An 18,154-nucleotide genomic window follows, 5' to 3' on the forward strand; every position below is an offset into this window, starting at 1 on the left:
GTGCTATTTAATTTGTTCATTAAGGAACTGGAATTGGTAGCAAGAAGTGTAGTTGATCAAGCTTGCACATGACACAAAATTATTCAGGCTGGAGAACACCAAAGATGACTATGAAGAGCTCCAGGAGGATCTGCATAAACTGAATCACTGAGTGACAATGTGGCAAATGAAGCTCCAACAAGGTAAGTGAAAGGTGATGCACATTGGAAAAAAAAACCCCAGCTTTAAGTATAAGCTAATTGGGTGTGAACTTGCTGATTCAGAGAAGAAAAGAGACCCTTGGGGTTGTAGTGGACAGTTCAATGACAATGTCAACCCAAAAAGAGTGAAAGAAGTGAAAAAGACAAACGTTATGCTGGAGATTATTAGAAAAGGAATTGAAAACAAAGCAGCCAATATTATAATAGCCCTGTATAGATCTATGGTGTGGCCTCATTTAGAATACTGTGTGCAGTTCTGGTTACCATATCTCAAAAAGGGAATTGCGCAGCTGGAAAAAGTACAGAAGGCGGCAACCAAGATAATTAAGGGGTTGGAACTATTGAAGAGGAAAGGCTGAAAAGCCTGTAACTTAAGTTTAGAAAAAAAGACAACTAAGTGGGGATATGATAGTTTATAAAATTATGGAGTAGAGAGAGTGGAAAGAGAAAACTTTTCCCCCTCTCCCAGACTACTAGAACTCAGTGGTGATGGGTGGTACATTCAGGATGGACAAAAGGTAATACTTATTTCCTCAATGAGTGATTAAAACATGGAATTTTCTACCAGAGTATGTAATGATGGCCACACAGGAATAGATGCATTTAAAAGGGGATTAGATTCATGGAGGATAGGTCTATCAGTGGCTGCTAGCCTTAATGACTGAAGGGAGCCTCCACATTCAGAAGCAGTAAACCTCTGAATGCTAGTACCAGGAGGCAACAACAGGTGAAGGCCGTGGCCTCTATGCCCTGTTGAGGCCTTCCATAGTAACTGGTTGGCCACTGTGTGAGACAGGATGCTGGACTAGATGGACCGCTGGTCTGATCCAGCAATTCTTATGTCTCTGTTTCAAAATAATGATTAATTTCATTGTTGTGTGAGATACGTAGGTGGGTGTGCATGTGCATGTGTATGGACACGTTTTAAAATCAAGAAATACTGCTGCCATTTATAATTATGCTTCTTTGGCAGATTTGCCACTCCCTGAATTGAAGATAAACCTCCAGAAGAAATAATTCTCTGATGCTAGATTGTCTTGAAAATAAACATAGATAAATCTTAGTGGAAAAGGTTTTGTATACTTTATGCTTTACATGCAACTGTGAAAGAACAATTTATTTGATGTATAATTTAAAAAGTATGAACTATTATAGCAGAATGTGATTTAAGAATCAGCTACATCAAAAATACCCCCATGAGCAAAATTTACCAGGAAACAGTGTGTTATTTAAAAGAATGCAGTTAGCATTAATAAAATAGGATTGAATATCAAAACACATCGTACCCTTCATTGAGGGCTCTGGCCTTTTCCATGTCTTGAATTACATTCAAAAGGACTTTAATCTTCTCCTGGTTTGACTGCAAAGACTCCTCAACAGACTGGAGCCTATCTTGTAGGGCACACAGCTCGCTATGGGCCAAATGGATTTGATTAATTTCTTTAATGTCTTTGCTCTGTTGTTTTATTTCAGTCTCTGGAAGGTAGGCATTTATGTGAAATCCTTCTAAGTAGTTGTCACACTGTGGCACTTCGGTATTGGTAGAAATGTTCTCTGCTTCAGTTTGACATGAGGGAAAAGAAGGTAATGCATTGTTGTTTGTTAATGACATGATTGTTTGGTTATTATTAGTCAGTGTCTTATGGTCAGAGTCTGTTTTCTGCTGTATTGGTTGCTGATGTTCTCTGAGGGAGCAGTGTAATGAACTGTGGCATAATGGAGGTGATGATGGAATGGTTTCCTTAGTAGCAGCAGCATCACTACAGGCAAGTAGCTCAGTATAGTTTTTTTCCTCAGAAGAACCATGACCCACATTAGTTTCATTACAGTTACAGCTAACACCAGGAAGAGATTTTTCTGATCCTGTATGCACTGAACAGTTTTCGTCAGATTGTCTCAGAGCTGTAGAAGAATGAACTGAGCTGCTTAAATCCATTTGTGGGTCTGGGCCATATATGGAAAAATGGTCTTGTGCAGAACCCGGGTGTGTGTATTCAGGCACCTGGGTAGAAACAGTTGCTTTTTCCAGTATTGCAAATTTATCTGAACCCAAATGGATAGGCCCATTGCTTTGTGCTTTAGGCACCCTTTGAAACAGCAGATTGGCTGTTGTGGCTGCTCTTGGTCCATCATCTAAATGCCGGCTGATACTTAAGTAAGAGAGACTGGAAGAGATGACATCCTGTTCAGAAAGATTGCCATTGACTTGAATGGAATATTCAGATTCCTTTGGCATTTCAGTTAAGGACTTACTTGTTGTAATTTTTTTCTTTTTAAATACTGGAAAGTGCTTTCTGAGACTAGGAGAAGTCTGTATGGCAATATTTTGTAATCCTGTGTGAGATGGAGAGAAACAAAGGGAATTGTTTACTAGGTTGTGGGGGTGTGGTGCTTGTATTTTATCCAGTGTACAGGAGCCTTGAGCAGCCGCTGTCTCCAGATCTGATTCTGCCAATGGTGGATTGTCTGTTCCATCATCTTTGAATCGAACTTGTTGAGATTTGCTCCTGCGATGGTGGGGCTGCCTCCGAAAATCTACTGAATCCAAGCTGTTCCGCTTCAGCAGCACCGGGCGCACTTTAATGCCTTGTTGAGCCATTGTGTCGCAATTTAATGTATGCAGATAAAGCGTTTCTTTGCGACCCATTTCATTTGGTCATTTGAACAACATTTGCCTGAGGCCCCAAATAAAAGCACTATTATTATTGGGCAAAAACCTAACATTTCATTCTTTTTGATCTTATTGTGTATATATTTTGGTTTGGAGTTTTTAACTTCCTTTAAAAATATTATTCATATTTTTATGACTGAAAGAGTAAACTTATAATTGAAGTGTTTGATCCCAGATATTTTGTATTTGCATAGAGTGTAAACAACAAATATTATAGCACTTTGGGGCAATTGCTTCCCAGATGCATAGGCTTGCTAGAAAAACATATCCTTTAATAGTAAACTGAAACTCTTCCTTTAGAGAGTTTTTTTCTTCTTGTTCCATCTTACTGTTACTGTTGAAATTAATTTTAAATATCTGAACAGAAACTTGTGTGTTATGAGCAAAAGGAAATAAAGCATCCAACAGGATTAAATGAAAGCAGGTTACTGTAGTATGATCCTTTATGTTGTTCACACAAGGTTGAGGTTAAGGATGTCTAAGGAATTATGTGACTATGGTGATGTCCAAAAATATCTTGGAGACCAGCTTTTATGGAATAGCATATGATTTCTGAAAGAAAGAAAACAGTTACAATATTAAATAATTGTTTGAATCTCAAAGTAATTTTTATTTGCTGCAGCTAAGAATATCTTGAGATGCCATTGAATAATGTAAACAAATTGGAACTCCTGCATGTTGTAGAGAAGGATGGTTTTAGATAAAATCATAATAATGATGATGAATAAAGATTACCATTCTGCAGCTGAAATCTACCGCCAACCTAATCTCACAAAACCTATTACATAAAGCAAATTTGGCTTGTACCCCTCCCTGAATTACTGGCACAGTAATTCTATATGTAAAATTCCAGATGCTTTCTAGACTTTGATGTGGGAGCTGTTTTCCTTGGTTGCTTCTTCAGACGTTTCCCCAGGACTATTTAAATATAGGAACAACATGGCGGGACCATTTGCTTCTTCCTACTTGATTCTTGACTAGCTAGAAGGGACAACAACATCCAAGGATAAACATTGATGGTCCAAAAGTGGGACAGTGCACTAATTACTCTTAGCTTGGGTCTGTGAAAACAGGAATTGAAGGCAGGAAATGAAGGTGTTCATTAGCCACATTTAGCTTTAACCATGCCTGTGCTTGAATGCTGCATGCTGGTTTCTACCTGTCTTCTCTTCTGTCTATGCTTTGTGCTCACCACAAATATAGAGATGCCTGGCAGTAGCAGTTCACCCCACCCCCCATATTTGTGCAGAAAAAACAGCTGGTACTTCCTCCTGTGCCTGTAAATATCCTGGACTTGAAAGCTGCCATCTCTCCTACCCCCAGGCATGATGCAGCTCTACATGCTGCATTTATACAGGATGGGAGCAAATGCATGGTTTTGAGTCTAGTGGCACCTTAGAGACCATCAAGATTTTCAGAGTATAAGCTTGTGGGGCCAGCTTAAAGGCAAGGGTTCCAGTGCAGGAGAATAAATACTCAAACAACTTTGTTGGAGAAAAACAGGCCACAACTTTATTGGATACAGAAGAAAAGGAGTGTTGGCTGCGTAGGGCACGGATCCCAGCATTGGGTGACCCGCCTGCCAGCCGATGACCCCCTCACCCCTTCAGCCCACCTGCTGAAGGGGGACACCACGGGATGGTGGTTGAGGGATCCACTCTGGACAGTAGCCTTCACCTGGAAGCAGGGCTGCCATGGCAGCCCCCTGAGCTGGGCTTGCCGTTGCTATGCCTGGTCCAAGATCCCTTATGGGGATCCCCATCTGTGGGAAAACAGTGCCCTCAGGCCCTGTTTCCCCCCAAGGGATCTGTGCCCAACGCCCAAACCACCAACCTCAAGTTGTGACAGTTCAACACCTTAAACAAAGAGACTGTTCCAAGGAGTCTCAGGGCCAAACTACAAGTGACAAATGACATAGGTTGGACACTTGTCAGCTTCCCTCAAGTTTTCATGGGAAATGTAGGCAGCTTGGCGGAATGTTGGACAACTGACAGTTGAAAGTCCATTGGACAGCAGTTGGAGAGCCAAGCTGCAAGACCAGGATGCCTACATTTCCCATCAAAACTTGAGGGAAGCTGACAAGTGTCCAACCTGTGTCATTCGTCACTTGTAGCTTGGCCGTCATTCAGTAACAAAAGGTTTACACCAGAATGTTTGAACTAACAATGACAGCTAACCCTATGCTAATACAAACCAATCCTGACTTAAATAGAACATGACAGCCGTAGAAACAACAAAGCAGAGGGTGGTCAGGGATTGCTGTTCTGGAGCCGACTGAAGGGCTCCCTCACTGACCCTGGCTAAATAGATAGTGGGAGGACCTGAGGGAAAACTTCTTCCCTCAGGTCCAGCAACGGTTCCCACTTTCAAACACCCAGCCAGCTTCACTGATTGGCTGGCTGATAGAAACTGCGCGGCTCGACTTAGATCCGCACGCAGCAGAAGCTGGGGCCAGAAAGAGGGAAGGAGCCTCTCCTGCTCATCCCTTCCCTCGTGAGCCCCGCAAATGCCGGGCCCCAGTAAGTTGGGGCTGGGGGCTTTTGAGAGTCAAAGCTTTCAGCTTATACCCTGAAAATCTTGTTGGACTTTAAATTGCCACTAGACTCAAATCCTGATGTTCTACTGCAAAACAGTATGACTACCTCTCTGAAACTATTAGAATATATGCACAAATCAAACACACCCAAAGAACTTTTCTTAAAAAAACGACACAAACTGTTGAGAAGTTCGTTCTTCTTTCTTTCTTTCTTTCTTGCTGTTTAATCCAAAATTCTCCTTGGGCTTGAAGGGTTCAGGTCAGGTGGCATGCAGATTGTAGAGAATATCATCTGTGAGCCACTGGCTCAAATGTTTGCTTATTCAGTAAAAACAGAAATGGCTGATGCCAGCATCTGTGTTCCATGTGCATGTAAAAAATTTTTCCTAGGCTAACATTGGGATTTAGTGGCCTTTTTCACAAGTTACAATGAACTGTGTACATTTGATTTTTTTAAAAAATCCATGTGTTGAGTAAATCTCATGTACAGCTGAATGTGCGATATAAACCCCACATTTGGCCAAGTACTGGTCCCTGGTGTCAGTTGTCATATGATACGCATTGGTTCTTTTTTAAAAACAGATTTATACACATACATCCAGATGTACACTTGATTTTTCTTTATATGTGCATTAATGTGAATATACAGTGGCTCTTTCTTACAACCTGGTATATACACATACATGCAGAATGAACATGCATTCATTATAACATGTGAACAAGCTTAGTTTATATGACCAAATCTGTAAAGATTTGAAATAATTTTTAATAACCAGAGGTTGTGTTTGCAGACTGATAGTACAAAGCTATGGAGAGTTACTCTACTCTCCATAGGTTTGTACTGCCTGTCTGCAAACACAACTTGATTTCAAACTCTACATATTGTGCTGTAAATTCATGTCTGTTTTCAGTTACTTCATTTGTATGCCTTTAGTCATTCAGTTATTTTCTCTCTTTGCCATTTAACAATTTGTAAATGCCTTTTATGTCAACCATCATAGTTTGCCTTGTGACATCTGTCGCAAACCCTTGCCCAACTCAGGCTTGGGCTGACCTTCCTCTTCTTTGAGGTAAAACTCCTCCTCTCCAAGCCTATGAAGCTGAATACTGGGCTGGGAAATCTTTAGTAGTATGGCCGATGTTTAGCTTCAACTTTCTTTCTTGTCCCATCCTTCAGGAATATATACGTGGTATGGTTACCCAGCCAAGTCCAAGTACGGGAAAGATCAGGGGTTTGGGCTTCCCTTAAACAGAAACTGGCACACAAGGCTGGCTGTGCTGACTCACATTGTGTAATCCGCCTTGAGTCTCAGAGAGAACTAACATCATTTATGTGCTTGGGACCTACACACATTGGACTCTAGCTATGTGGGCTTCTATAAGAATGAAAAGTCTGATGCATGGAACCCAAAACAAGAAGTCTTTGATCTCAAGAAGGGAAGGGAACTATATCCTTTTCTTCACAAATATTTCTTATTCTGGAAACTATGTCAGGCTTATGATCAGGTAGACTTAGTTTGTCACATACCATCTGCTTGCTTGTCTTTTTCATAGTGCAATTCATGATGTATTATATCAAATAAGTATTAAATCTGCCAAAATGCAATTATAAATATATAATTCATTTAAATGTATCATGCACAAAAGTGGCACACAATATTGGAACTATGTATATTTTCTCTCTCTTCTGTCTCTATACCTTTTAGTATAATGCTTGTACTCTTTAATTAGGGTGCATGCTAAAATATCAACTTAAAATTTGCAGAAAGCTGTATTCTGAAAAGGAAAAGAAAGACTATCCTATCTGTGATCAGTTGCTCTTTCTATTTTTTTTTTCTTTATACAATGTAAATACTGAAACATTTATGCCAGCAAAATGCGAACACATCACAGACTGCCAGTTTTCCCCTGAGTATTTTAAAGGTGGGATAAAAATACTACTTCTTGAGTAGGAGTATATTTTTCAGATGGACGTGCTTATAAATTTTGTGGTCATGTAGCATCATCAGAATTCTTGAGCAAACTCCAGCATGCTCTGTGATGAGTACAAGGAAGAAATGCTGTTGAACACTTTATTCTAGCACTCTTGAAGGTAAGCAAGAACATTTGATATGTCAGTTTGGGAGAGATTTTAATAGCCAGCATAAACTGGAATAACATATGAAACTCCTGCAGAATTTACTGTTACTTAGTGCTAAGATATAAGTTCAAAAAAGCCAGAGAGTACTCATTACAGTTTGATGGGCGGTAGAACAACTGTTAATAGCTTCAACTTTTAATTTAAGCCTGCCTTTATTTTTATAGCATACCTTTTTATAGTAGCTCAGTTATTAGAAGATTTTTCAGTAAAGCTTATACTCTGTCCATTAATATTCTACAGGAAAATTTATGATGCATCAAGAACTGGCAGCCAGGGGTAAATTCAATTACACACAATCCTTCCCCACCCTCACAACTACCTAATCAGTGCATCCTGAAAGAATCTTTTTCTCCATGCCCCTGTCTCCCTCCCATTTCTGATGTCTGCTTTCAGCATTGCCAATCTCTTACACTATCAGTAGTTTCCCCCCCTCCAAAACTGATAAATATGGCCAACAACATAAATGATGTTCATAGATGTTTTTTCTTGCGTAATAATAACAACTGCACTCACATACCTGTCCTCTAGACAGATTAGTGCCCCACTCAGAGCAGTAAACAAAGTCAGTGTTGTTGTTATGCAACAATACAGGTGAGGAGCTGGGCTGAGAGCAGTGGCTTACCCAAGGCTACCTACTGAGCTAATGGCAGTAGTGGGATTTGAACCAGCAGAGTGTTGATTTGTAGCCCAACCACTAACCACTATGCTACAGCATGGGACCACCTACATGTAAAGACTATGCTCTGTCACTCAGCTATGTGATTTCCCTTCCAAAAGAACAAATGGTCTCCTAAAAAAGAAATTAAAAATGAGAGCAGTTGTAGCATAGTAGTTATAAGTGGTTGGGTTGTGAATCAGCACTCTGCTGGTTGGATTCCCACTCAGCCCCAGCTCCCCAGTTGTATTGTGGGGATAATGATATAATGACTTTGTTCACTGCTCAAATGGGGCACTAACCTGTCTAGAAGAGCTGTATATAACTGTGGTTATTGTTATTACAATGGGGGACCCACAAGGACTTCTGCGGGCATCTCCTTTTCTTTCCTCCACCATGCCCTCTCTCCCTTCCCTGCCCCTCATAGACTCTTCCCCTTTTCCTGCTTCCTTCTCTCCTCTCCACTCACCTTGTTTGCCCCCATCTCTTTACCTCCCCTCCCCCCAGCAACCTCTCTCCTATAGCCCAGTTGCATGGTGCTGGCTGAGCCAAGCCCAATTGTATGGTGAGGAACCTGCAAGGACTTGTGAGGTGGTACATCACTTTTCCCTGTATCTTCTTCCCTGTACTATTTCCTTTCCCCCTCCCACAGGGAGCCTCTGTATGTTCACCTTTCCCTATGTCCTTCTTTCCTTAAAACCCACCAAACAACTTAACATTGTATATGCCCCCATGTTAATCTTTGTTTCTTAATTTACTTCATTTATATACTACCTTTCTCCACAATGGGAGCCCAAAGCAGCTTACATCATTCTCCTTGCCTATCCTCACAACAACCCTGAGAAGTAGGTTAAGCTGATAGTGTGTGACTGGATCAGATTTACCCAGTGAGCTTCCAGAGCAAAGTGGGGATTTGATCCTACGCCTATCCAGATCCTACTCTGAAACTCTAACCACTACACTTTGGTGGCTTTTGTGGTTGGTGCTGCTGCTGTTGAACAGTAGCAAAAAACAACAAAGTAGAATATACTACATGTGAAGGAAAGAACTAATTTACAAACGCTATAGGCTAATACATACAATGAAAAAATCAATAAACGTATTTACTCAATGAAAAACATATCAGTCAGAAGATAAACATCAATTAGTCAAACAGCAAACAGTGCAAGCTCAAGCCGCTGTCATGTAATGATAAGAAATGATGTCCTAATAGTCCATATAAATTAGTTTAGTTTGTCAAGAACATCCCATAGGTAAGTCTCCTAGGTAGGTACTCAGAAAGTTCTTGAATATTTTGTTTCTTTTTCAGGTGGTGTGTGCAGAATCAAAACTCCCACCAAGGGCATAGCCCATCCGCCCGACAACCAGGGCTGGCAAATGCTGCCTGTTGTTTCTCAGCCACCACTTTTGACTACGTGACTGTATAACCTATGGCTAATTAGAGTGCTCCACAAGAATACACAGTAGTAATTGGTGGATTCGCAACCGCTCCAGAGGAAGTCTATGGACGAAGCAGCGTTTGCCGGCCCTGGTTGTCGGGCGGATGGGCTACACCCTTGGTGGGAGTTTTGATTCTGCACACACCACCTGAAAAAGAAACAAAATATTCAAGAACTTTCTGAGTACCTACCTAGGAGACTTACCTATGGGATGTTCTCGACAAACTAAACTAATTTATATGGACTATTAGGGCATCATTTCTTATCATTACATGACAGCGGCTTGAGTTTGCACTGTTTGCTGTTTGACTAATTGATGTTTATCTTCTGACTGATGTTTTTCATTGAGTAAATACATTTATTGATTTTTTCATTGTATTTATTAGCCTATAGCATTTGTAAATTAGTTCTTTCCTTCACATGTAGTATATTCTACTTTGTTGTATTTTGTGCAGAAGTGAAGGTACCTCTTGTTCATCTATTGAACAGTAGCAAGCAGTAGGGCCTAGGAGAGCCATGGCAGTCATGTGGTATCAAGTCGCGTGGTGGCTGATTCTGGGGCTGACTGCAATGACCTTAAAGGCCCAAACAGCCCTGGAAAAGGCTCTGCCCCTCTCCTTGCCTTTTCCTGACCGAAACCAATTATTTGTCATACTGGCAAAACTGTTATGGCTGTCAGCAATATCCACCAGTTAAAGCTGCATGCACTCCTTTTCTCATTTTGGGTTTTTTAAACCCTCTCCCAATGTATTTTATTTTAATAGGTTTCAGATTTTTCTGCAAACGGGGTATTTTTCAGGTGTGTAAGAAGACCTGTCTTGTCTATTCATGGCTCCAGTCTCCAGATTATGCACAGATTAGAATATAAAATGATGATGATGATTTCCTGTGAAAAGGATCTTTATTTGTTATATTTATTCACCACTTTTCTGGCATCCTGGAACACTGAACAGTGTTCTCAGAACAGTGGTTCATCAAATCCAGAATCTTCCCTCATACAGTGGCCAACTTGTTGCCCTGGATGTTTAAGATTGTAAAAGGACTCGCTTACACTTATGGAGTATGTACCCCTAGAGAGGTTTCATACCATTATTTTACTTTAGTGGAATAAACATTGAATATGGTTTATTGAAAAAGATTTCATTTTATTTTAATTCTTATTATTGTACCTAATGGTTATCATTCACAAGCCGAAATGCTGGAGGAAAAAAGTAATAATTTTGCTTTTTACATATTTTGTTCTACTGTAGGTATTTTTGGTGTGTTGCTAATCTCTGGGAATGTACCTTCCTTATTGATTTGATGAAGGAAAACAAGAAAAGTTTATCATATATGTGGCCTGGCAGCAGTTATACTTTTCCTCTTACAGCAGGATTCTTATAACTCTGGATAGGAAAATGAGGAAAGGGTAGTTGAGGGTGGAATAAATGGGCCCTGTATTAGTGGTGTTTTTGAAATACCTTATTTTCCAGGTTATGTTGAGGTTACATTAACTACAGAAAGCCTTTTGTATGTGAATGCTTTGAAAATTGTTCTGATTGGAGGTTATCCTTTATGGCATTTAGGAGTGATCCAAATAAGAATGGAAGGAACAAAAAGGAACATTTTAATATGAAATTAGAAGCATAACAATGGGTCTTATAAAAATACACACAAGGTCAAGGCAAAGTCATTGAAGACTGTATGACTTAGAATATCTCTATAAAAAAGCAAATACATTGCACCTCTGATTTATAGCTTGTTCTTGTAACCTTTTAAAAGGATCAGCAGATTGATTGGGCACCGTGGAGACATGCTTGTTCACAGTGCTGCCTCAAAAAACATTTAGGACATGTTTTCTGCTCTACTATTCTCTTGATAGAATTGTCATTCCTAAAATTCATAAACTTTCGTTCAGAATAATGTGAAGATTTCATGTTGACATTTTAGCAGATAAGCGGTTCAACATAAACCAATGATATAGCTGTTTACTCCTTTCTCCTGGTCAAGTAGTTGTCAGAAATCCCATGGAAGCCACTGACCACTGTTTGTTCCTTCAAGTGGGACCTGAAGATTTTCTGGAATTATAACCAGGGATTAGGGATGTTTTCACATGACTAAAACCTCCAGAAAATCGCACAAAACTCACGGCATGACAGCGTCTTCATAGCGCGATTTCCCATTTAATGGCGCAATCTCTGACACTATCACGCCATGAAATGGGAAATCGCGCTATGAAGACACATTGTGCTGCAAGTTTTGCACGATTTTCTGGAGGTGTTTACAGGCGTGTGAAAATGGCCTAGTTCCCATGGAGAAAATGACTACTTTAAAGGTTTTAAACCCTCAGAGGGTCCTCCCCTCCTTAAATCTTGTTCCCCAGTCTCCATCCCTGAATCTCCAGGAATTTCCCAGTCTGGGGTTGGCAACCCTAGCACAGCAGCTCTGTGTTTGTGAAAGCCATGGAGAATGGAGGAGGCAAGCAAAGACCATATCGCATACTGTTTTTTTGAATCAGCTGAACTGATTTGATACTACAGTGGTCATGTAAGATCAATTGCTTTGTATCTATCAGAGTGAGATGTACTCAGACACCATCCTATATTGTTCATGACTCAACTTGCAAATGTCCATTCTGCTGCTCCATGTTCAGAGGAAGCAAACATGGTGTGTGTGGTTGTGTTGTAATTTTTAAAAGTATGTATTTTCATTTTTTGCCATTCTGTTTAAGAAATGGTACTGTGGTTTGATGTAGGATGGAGCAAGCTTAGCAGTTCTCATAAAAGTTCATGAAATTCCATAGGTGGGAGCTGTTTGTTTCATGCAATAGACCATAAATTATTGTCATGGACTGTAAAGTCTGATGGCTAGATATAGCATGTTAAAACAGACTCTAAAATTGCCGGAAAGGAATCTCTATGAATTTTACATGAAAGGTCAGAAAAACAGTCCCCAATAGCTAAAATCGCTAGTGAATATCCACTACAGTGTTTGCCCATTGGAGCTAATAGATCTGGAACAAGGTTCCTGCTTGCAAGAAATTTTATTAGGTGCTTATATTGCAAACCATGTTAAATGGTAGATTTCTCATTTTGTAGCAAACACAGCAGATAACATTTTGGGGGAAAATGTCAAAGAATCCAGCACCATTCTGTCATTCTTTCCCTCTCACTGCTAAAAAACTCAGTTAAAACTGTCCAAGGGCATACTAAATATTGTATTTCATTGAATTGATTGATGATTAAATAGCATTCTTCTTAACTTTTGTTCAATAGCAATCGATCTGTATATGTGTGCAGTGCTCAGACTAATCAAAACAGGTTCCCCACTGAATGTAAAATTTGAGAGTGATGGAGCACAAAACAATGATTAAGCTCTGGCAATTTTGGACTTCTTTGTTTGAATCCTGTTTTTATTCATGAATCTCAGACAATTGCCAGCATAAACTGACCATCTCTGTTCCTGGTATAGGCAATGTCTTAACAATTGCTTGTTTTTGCTATGACTCACAGTAATTGCAAAGCAATTGCAGGAATGTAAAAATCAGAGTACAATGACAAGTTGCTTAATATTTGAATCTGGCTAGGTTAATTCCCTCCATTTTTAGGATTTCAGTGAGTGTTTCCACCCATAGTCAGCAACCTGGTGGGAGCATTTGTGGGCAGGGGCAATTTTGTTGGCATGACATTCCAATGCACAATGTCACTTCCACTTTTGCTAGCCTATTTTGTGGTGGTGGGTAATGGGGGGCTCAGGATAGGAGGTCAAGTGCTAGCTTTAATTGATTAGTGGTTCCCCTAGTTTTAGTCATCACTGAAAATGGTATGTTTCAGCTGCATTAAGTAATATAGGCAGGACTTTATGGCTTTGAACATTATTAGAGCAAACAGCAGATTATTAGCACATTGTGTGATGTATGTCCAGCTTACACATTACGGGAGTATCGTGGTGACATTTCTATATGGTTTTCCCTGCACACTGTATTGAAAGTAGAAAGTGAGCCACTGGGAACTTCCTGCCTGTTGCATGATACTGTTGTATGCAGGGCTTTTTTTCTGGGAAAAGAGGTGGTGGAACTCAGTGGGTTGCCCTCGGAGAAAATGGTCACATGGCTGATGGCCCTGCCCCCTGATCTCCAGACAGAAGGGAATTTAGATTGCCCTCCACGCCCATGTGACCATTTTCAAGAGGTTCTGGAACTCTGTTCCACCATGTTCCAGCTGAAAAAAAGCCCTGGTTGTATGTATGAAATTACAACTTGATGTCAGCCTCCTGTGTCTCCTCTCAAGGTTCTCTTTTTCATCTGCAAGTTCTATACCTCTCCACTGCTTCCGTGCATTGCTTTTTGTCACTAAACAGAGCTCTATTCTTGATGTCATTTTATGAAAAAATCAAATAGATATATGACTAGCTTTAGATCCTCATCTGAGACCCTGTCCAAGTGCCCCCACTTTCAGAGGTTAGAAAGATATTGACTGGAGATTGGCCTTTTTCAGTTATACTAACCCATTGATTGGATGCCTTCCCCAGACATACCTGTTTGGCGTAATCACAGGGGAAATTCCCTGTGTCTTTTCTGGAATGTTTTCCTGCTGTTGGTTTCTAATGCTGTTGTCCTATGTTTTATTTGTATATAAGAATTTAAGGTTATTGCTGAGCTGAAAAGTACCTAGTGCCAGAGTGATGTGCTCTGCTGGAAAGGAAAGCTTCCATAATGGCCAAAGAGTGGCCCAAGCAGGAGCAAGATTTGAAATTCAAGCCAAAATTAAAGCTCTCTGACCTCATTAAACCTTTTGTCTGTAGACTGCATGCTTAATTAATCCAGCAGTCTTAAATAATATGCGATGATAATAAAATGAAATCAGTCCATGATGAATTTTTTTCATCTTCCTTTCAAAATAGAATTTAGAGGACAACTTATATAATAAGAACATATCAAATCATTAATTACACTTGCACAGGAATGTGCTTCTCCATAGATTTACATTTTCGTTGGTTTTCTAACAATGTAGTTCAGTGATTTAAATTATGTGTTCTATTCATTAACTAAATAGGCTAGATTCTTCATGACTTGGCATAAATGTTTTATTAGTAATTTAATGGCATTTGTCCTTGATAAGATACTCATTTTAATTGACTTTCCATTGTTTACAGCCACCTGCATTATAAAAATGTGTATGCCAACCAGACAATTGCTTATGTCAAGTATTTAAATGAGAATATCTATTTTAGAATGTGTAGTTATCTGTCTTGCTTCAAGTACATTAAAGCATTATTCTTAATAAAACAAAGCATTTTTATCCCTCTGTGCTACAACCTTAAAATTGTTTAACAGGAAGCTTGTATTTTAGGCCATGTAAAATGGAATAAAATTTAATTGTAGTTGACTCTTGTTAAATCTTTGTAACCTCTATACTTGATGCAAATAATATTTACAGATATCGTATGTGTTAGAGATATAACTTCAAGCTACTACACCTGAACAAATCTTAATTTTTCCAACTGTGGTTGAAACAAAGAAGAGTTTACTATCTAGGCGTAAGGACAGTATGCAGATCTCAGCATTATTAAACCAAACCAGAACAAATGCATGCTTTTTGAGAAAAAGATCAGAATATCCTTATGATGTAGTTAAGGTTGAACATTTAATGCAACTGTATGATATTAAACACTGAACTCATATCATCATCATTTACAGCAAGTGTCATTGTAAGTGTGGCAAAATTTGCTGTCCTGCACATTCTTTTATTTATTTGATGTACTTTGTACCCGTTTGTGTGAAAATAAATATATCTGACAACACTAGCATGACTTAAGTTTATTTCTCTAATCGGAATCACTGTCTGAAAAGTCGTATCTTCTGATTCTGAAACTTTCCTTTAAACTTTATGGGCTTGAGAAACTTGATAGCTCTTTGCATCTTTTAGTTTGTTCCAGGATTCAAGCATTTGTCAGTTTTGTTAATTTGATGCAGAATATATGGGAATCCCAGGCAGGTAAAAAGCGAGAGCGTTCAGAGTCACTCTGGGGAGTGGCCTTCTCCCTGTGCTGCCGCAGGAGCACTGTGCTTGGCAGAATCCCAGACTGCAACTCCTGCAGCAAATATTTAAAGGTATTCTGTATTCTACTACAGTGGAAAACACTTTTCCAATATAAAATCCTTGGAACCTTCAAATCTTTGTGGCAACATGAATTAGCTGTTACAGTATTTTTAAAATGCTGCTTTATCAGTCATTAATCCGAAAAAAATCCATTCATTTTGAGTTTTTCATTTTAACTACGTTGAACTTTTCTCCCTTTCCCAAAATTTCTTAAATCTTTCTATTTCAGTCCTCAGCAGTCAGCATGTTTTTTTTTAATTCTTTGTTTTTCTTAATCTTTTTCAGTTGCTCTGGGTTACAGCAGTCTTTGATTTATGGGATAGTATGTACTCTTGGTTATCAGGCAGGGTGCCATCAAGCCAGGGAGCTTCCACAAATCCCAGACTAACATGTCTGAATGATAGTAATCAGAGTCTTGGCTGAGTTGCTAACTGAATTCAGCAGCACCATTTTTTTAAAGGTCAGTTTTTGTTTCTAGATGCCTCTCTGTGTCCTGATCTTAGATAGGGTTGAGAACAAGGATCTCTCTCTCTCTCTCTCTCTCTCTCTCTCTCTCTCTCACACACACACACACACACACACACACACACACACACACACACACACACACACACACTGTGGGGAGAAGCTATTATTTAATGGTGACATGTTGGGCTTCCACTATTCTCCTTACTGATGGTGGGGGAAACAAGCAACACTGTATATGATCAGAAACGGGGCAGGATCTTTTTGAAACTTAGACGAGCTGACCAGTTCATGCGATTGGCGCCATTGCTCGCTCTTTTCCTCTCTATTGGTGGGAGCAGCTTCAATGCATTAAGCCTTTACTGCACCCATGTAGCAGCAGAATGCCCAGATAAGGGCAGTGCAAACGAGAGCCACAAGGCAACAAATGCAGGGAACAGACAGCATCAAAGACTTGAACACATCTAGAAGGTTTCTCAGATGAGGGCCTGTAGGGAGGAAGGGCTGGTTTAGAGGGCTGTTTTGGCTTATATTCCTGGGTGTCAGAGGTACCCAGGAAGAAAAGGCATGGCAGGCAGAGAGATCAAGAAATTTTTTTGAAGTGAATTCAGGAGAGTTAGGCCAGCTCTCTACACACTGCTGGCAAGCTAAAATCTGGTTACAGTCCCTGGCTTTTAGGCTTTGTTTTCCCCTCTTCCTCCCTCTCATCCTGGCACTAGTATTTGATAACTAACTGAGTTATAAGGTTCAGGCAAATCTTCAGTTTAGTGGGGTATCACCTGGACACAGCTTCACAAAGGAACAGCATATTGCAGAAAAGAGACAGGTAGGAGGACAGCAATTCATTTCCCATCCCATTTTAAGGCCTCTCAACTTGTGTCCCCCACTTGTAGGAATTCAAGAAGTAATTTCTCCCTTTAACTTCAGAGGAGGCAATAATATGGGTTAAAACTAGAAGTGCAAGACTGGATCTTTTCCACATTCCCCTTCCTGCAGCAGACCTTTATAACACCCACTTTTCTCTTCCACTGGAGATACCATCCCCAGATATCATCCCCATTTTCCTCTCCTGTCAAGGAAAAAGAAGGCAGGACCAACCGTGTCCACTCATGCTTTTTATGTTTCTAAAGAGGTCCTATAGCTGCTGAGCTTTCCACGGTCTTAGAATGTTCAGCATTGTGTATGCACCATACTTGACTATAAAAAGGAGGGGGGGGGGATGCAAGACCAAGGACAAGAATAAAAGTAGCTCAAGTTACTACTTGAGGATCATGTAGAATGTATAAAAGATTCCTGATCTAAGTCTGAGGGATCTGGTTCAACCCCTCTATGTGCCCTTGCCCAATCAACTTAAAAGCCTTGTTATGTGGGACCCAGGTTGTATTTCTTAACCCTCTCTCTTGGATGCTCGATCCCACACTCCATTACTGGAAGACGTTTTCTGGGAATATACTGATGCCCATTCCCTGCAGGAAGGAGATTTAGGCTGTTTTCACATACATTGTATAATGCACTTTCAGTGCATGTTAGCAGTATAAAACAGAAAAATCCAATTGCAAACGATTGCTAAAATGTATTGAAGTACATTATCCATCATGAATGAAAGCAGCTTTACAGTGCAATCCTAAGGCCCCGTCTGGCACCTGCAGCTGCCCATAAGTATAAATGCAGCTTCATTCATCTGCTTCCTAAGGACATTCGCAGGAGAGCTGGGCCAGCCTGCTGAGCCCAGCAAGGTGCAGCCAGGAGTGAATGCGCTATCGTTGCCCAGGCAACACCCCCAGGATCAACCAGTTGCAGGGCACAGCAGTTGACAGTGCTGTGAGTGGCAGGGGAAAGTGTAGTCTGTCCCAAGCCTTGTTTTCCATCCTCAGCTGCCACACCCCCACTCTACAGGGAGAGACCCCCACGATTGGGCTTACTACACCCTAACAGAAATGCCTGCCTTGAGAGGAGGCCCACCCCAGG

At 40.2% G+C, this 18,154-nt stretch overlaps 2 protein-coding genes across 2 annotated transcripts in view; one reads left to right on the forward strand and one right to left on the reverse strand.

The window, feature by feature from the left end:
• INSYN2B (inhibitory synaptic factor family member 2B) overlaps positions 1-2,847 on the reverse strand; it is a 29,198-nt gene extending 26,351 nt beyond the window's left edge. Inside the window, exon 1 of the mRNA XM_054976978.1 lies at positions 1,487-2,847. Within this exon, the coding sequence (XP_054832953.1) occupies positions 1,487-2,847 (1,361 nt within the window). The remainder of the gene's footprint in view (positions 1-1,486) is intronic.
• DOCK2 (dedicator of cytokinesis 2) overlaps positions 1-18,154 on the forward strand; it is a 470,704-nt gene that overhangs the window by 185,668 nt on the left and 266,882 nt on the right. The window lies entirely within an intron of this gene.

This window comes from Eublepharis macularius, chromosome 4 (assembly GCF_028583425.1).
Source record: "Eublepharis macularius isolate TG4126 chromosome 4, MPM_Emac_v1.0, whole genome shotgun sequence".
Lineage (NCBI taxonomy): Eukaryota > Metazoa > Chordata > Lepidosauria > Squamata > Eublepharidae > Eublepharis > Eublepharis macularius.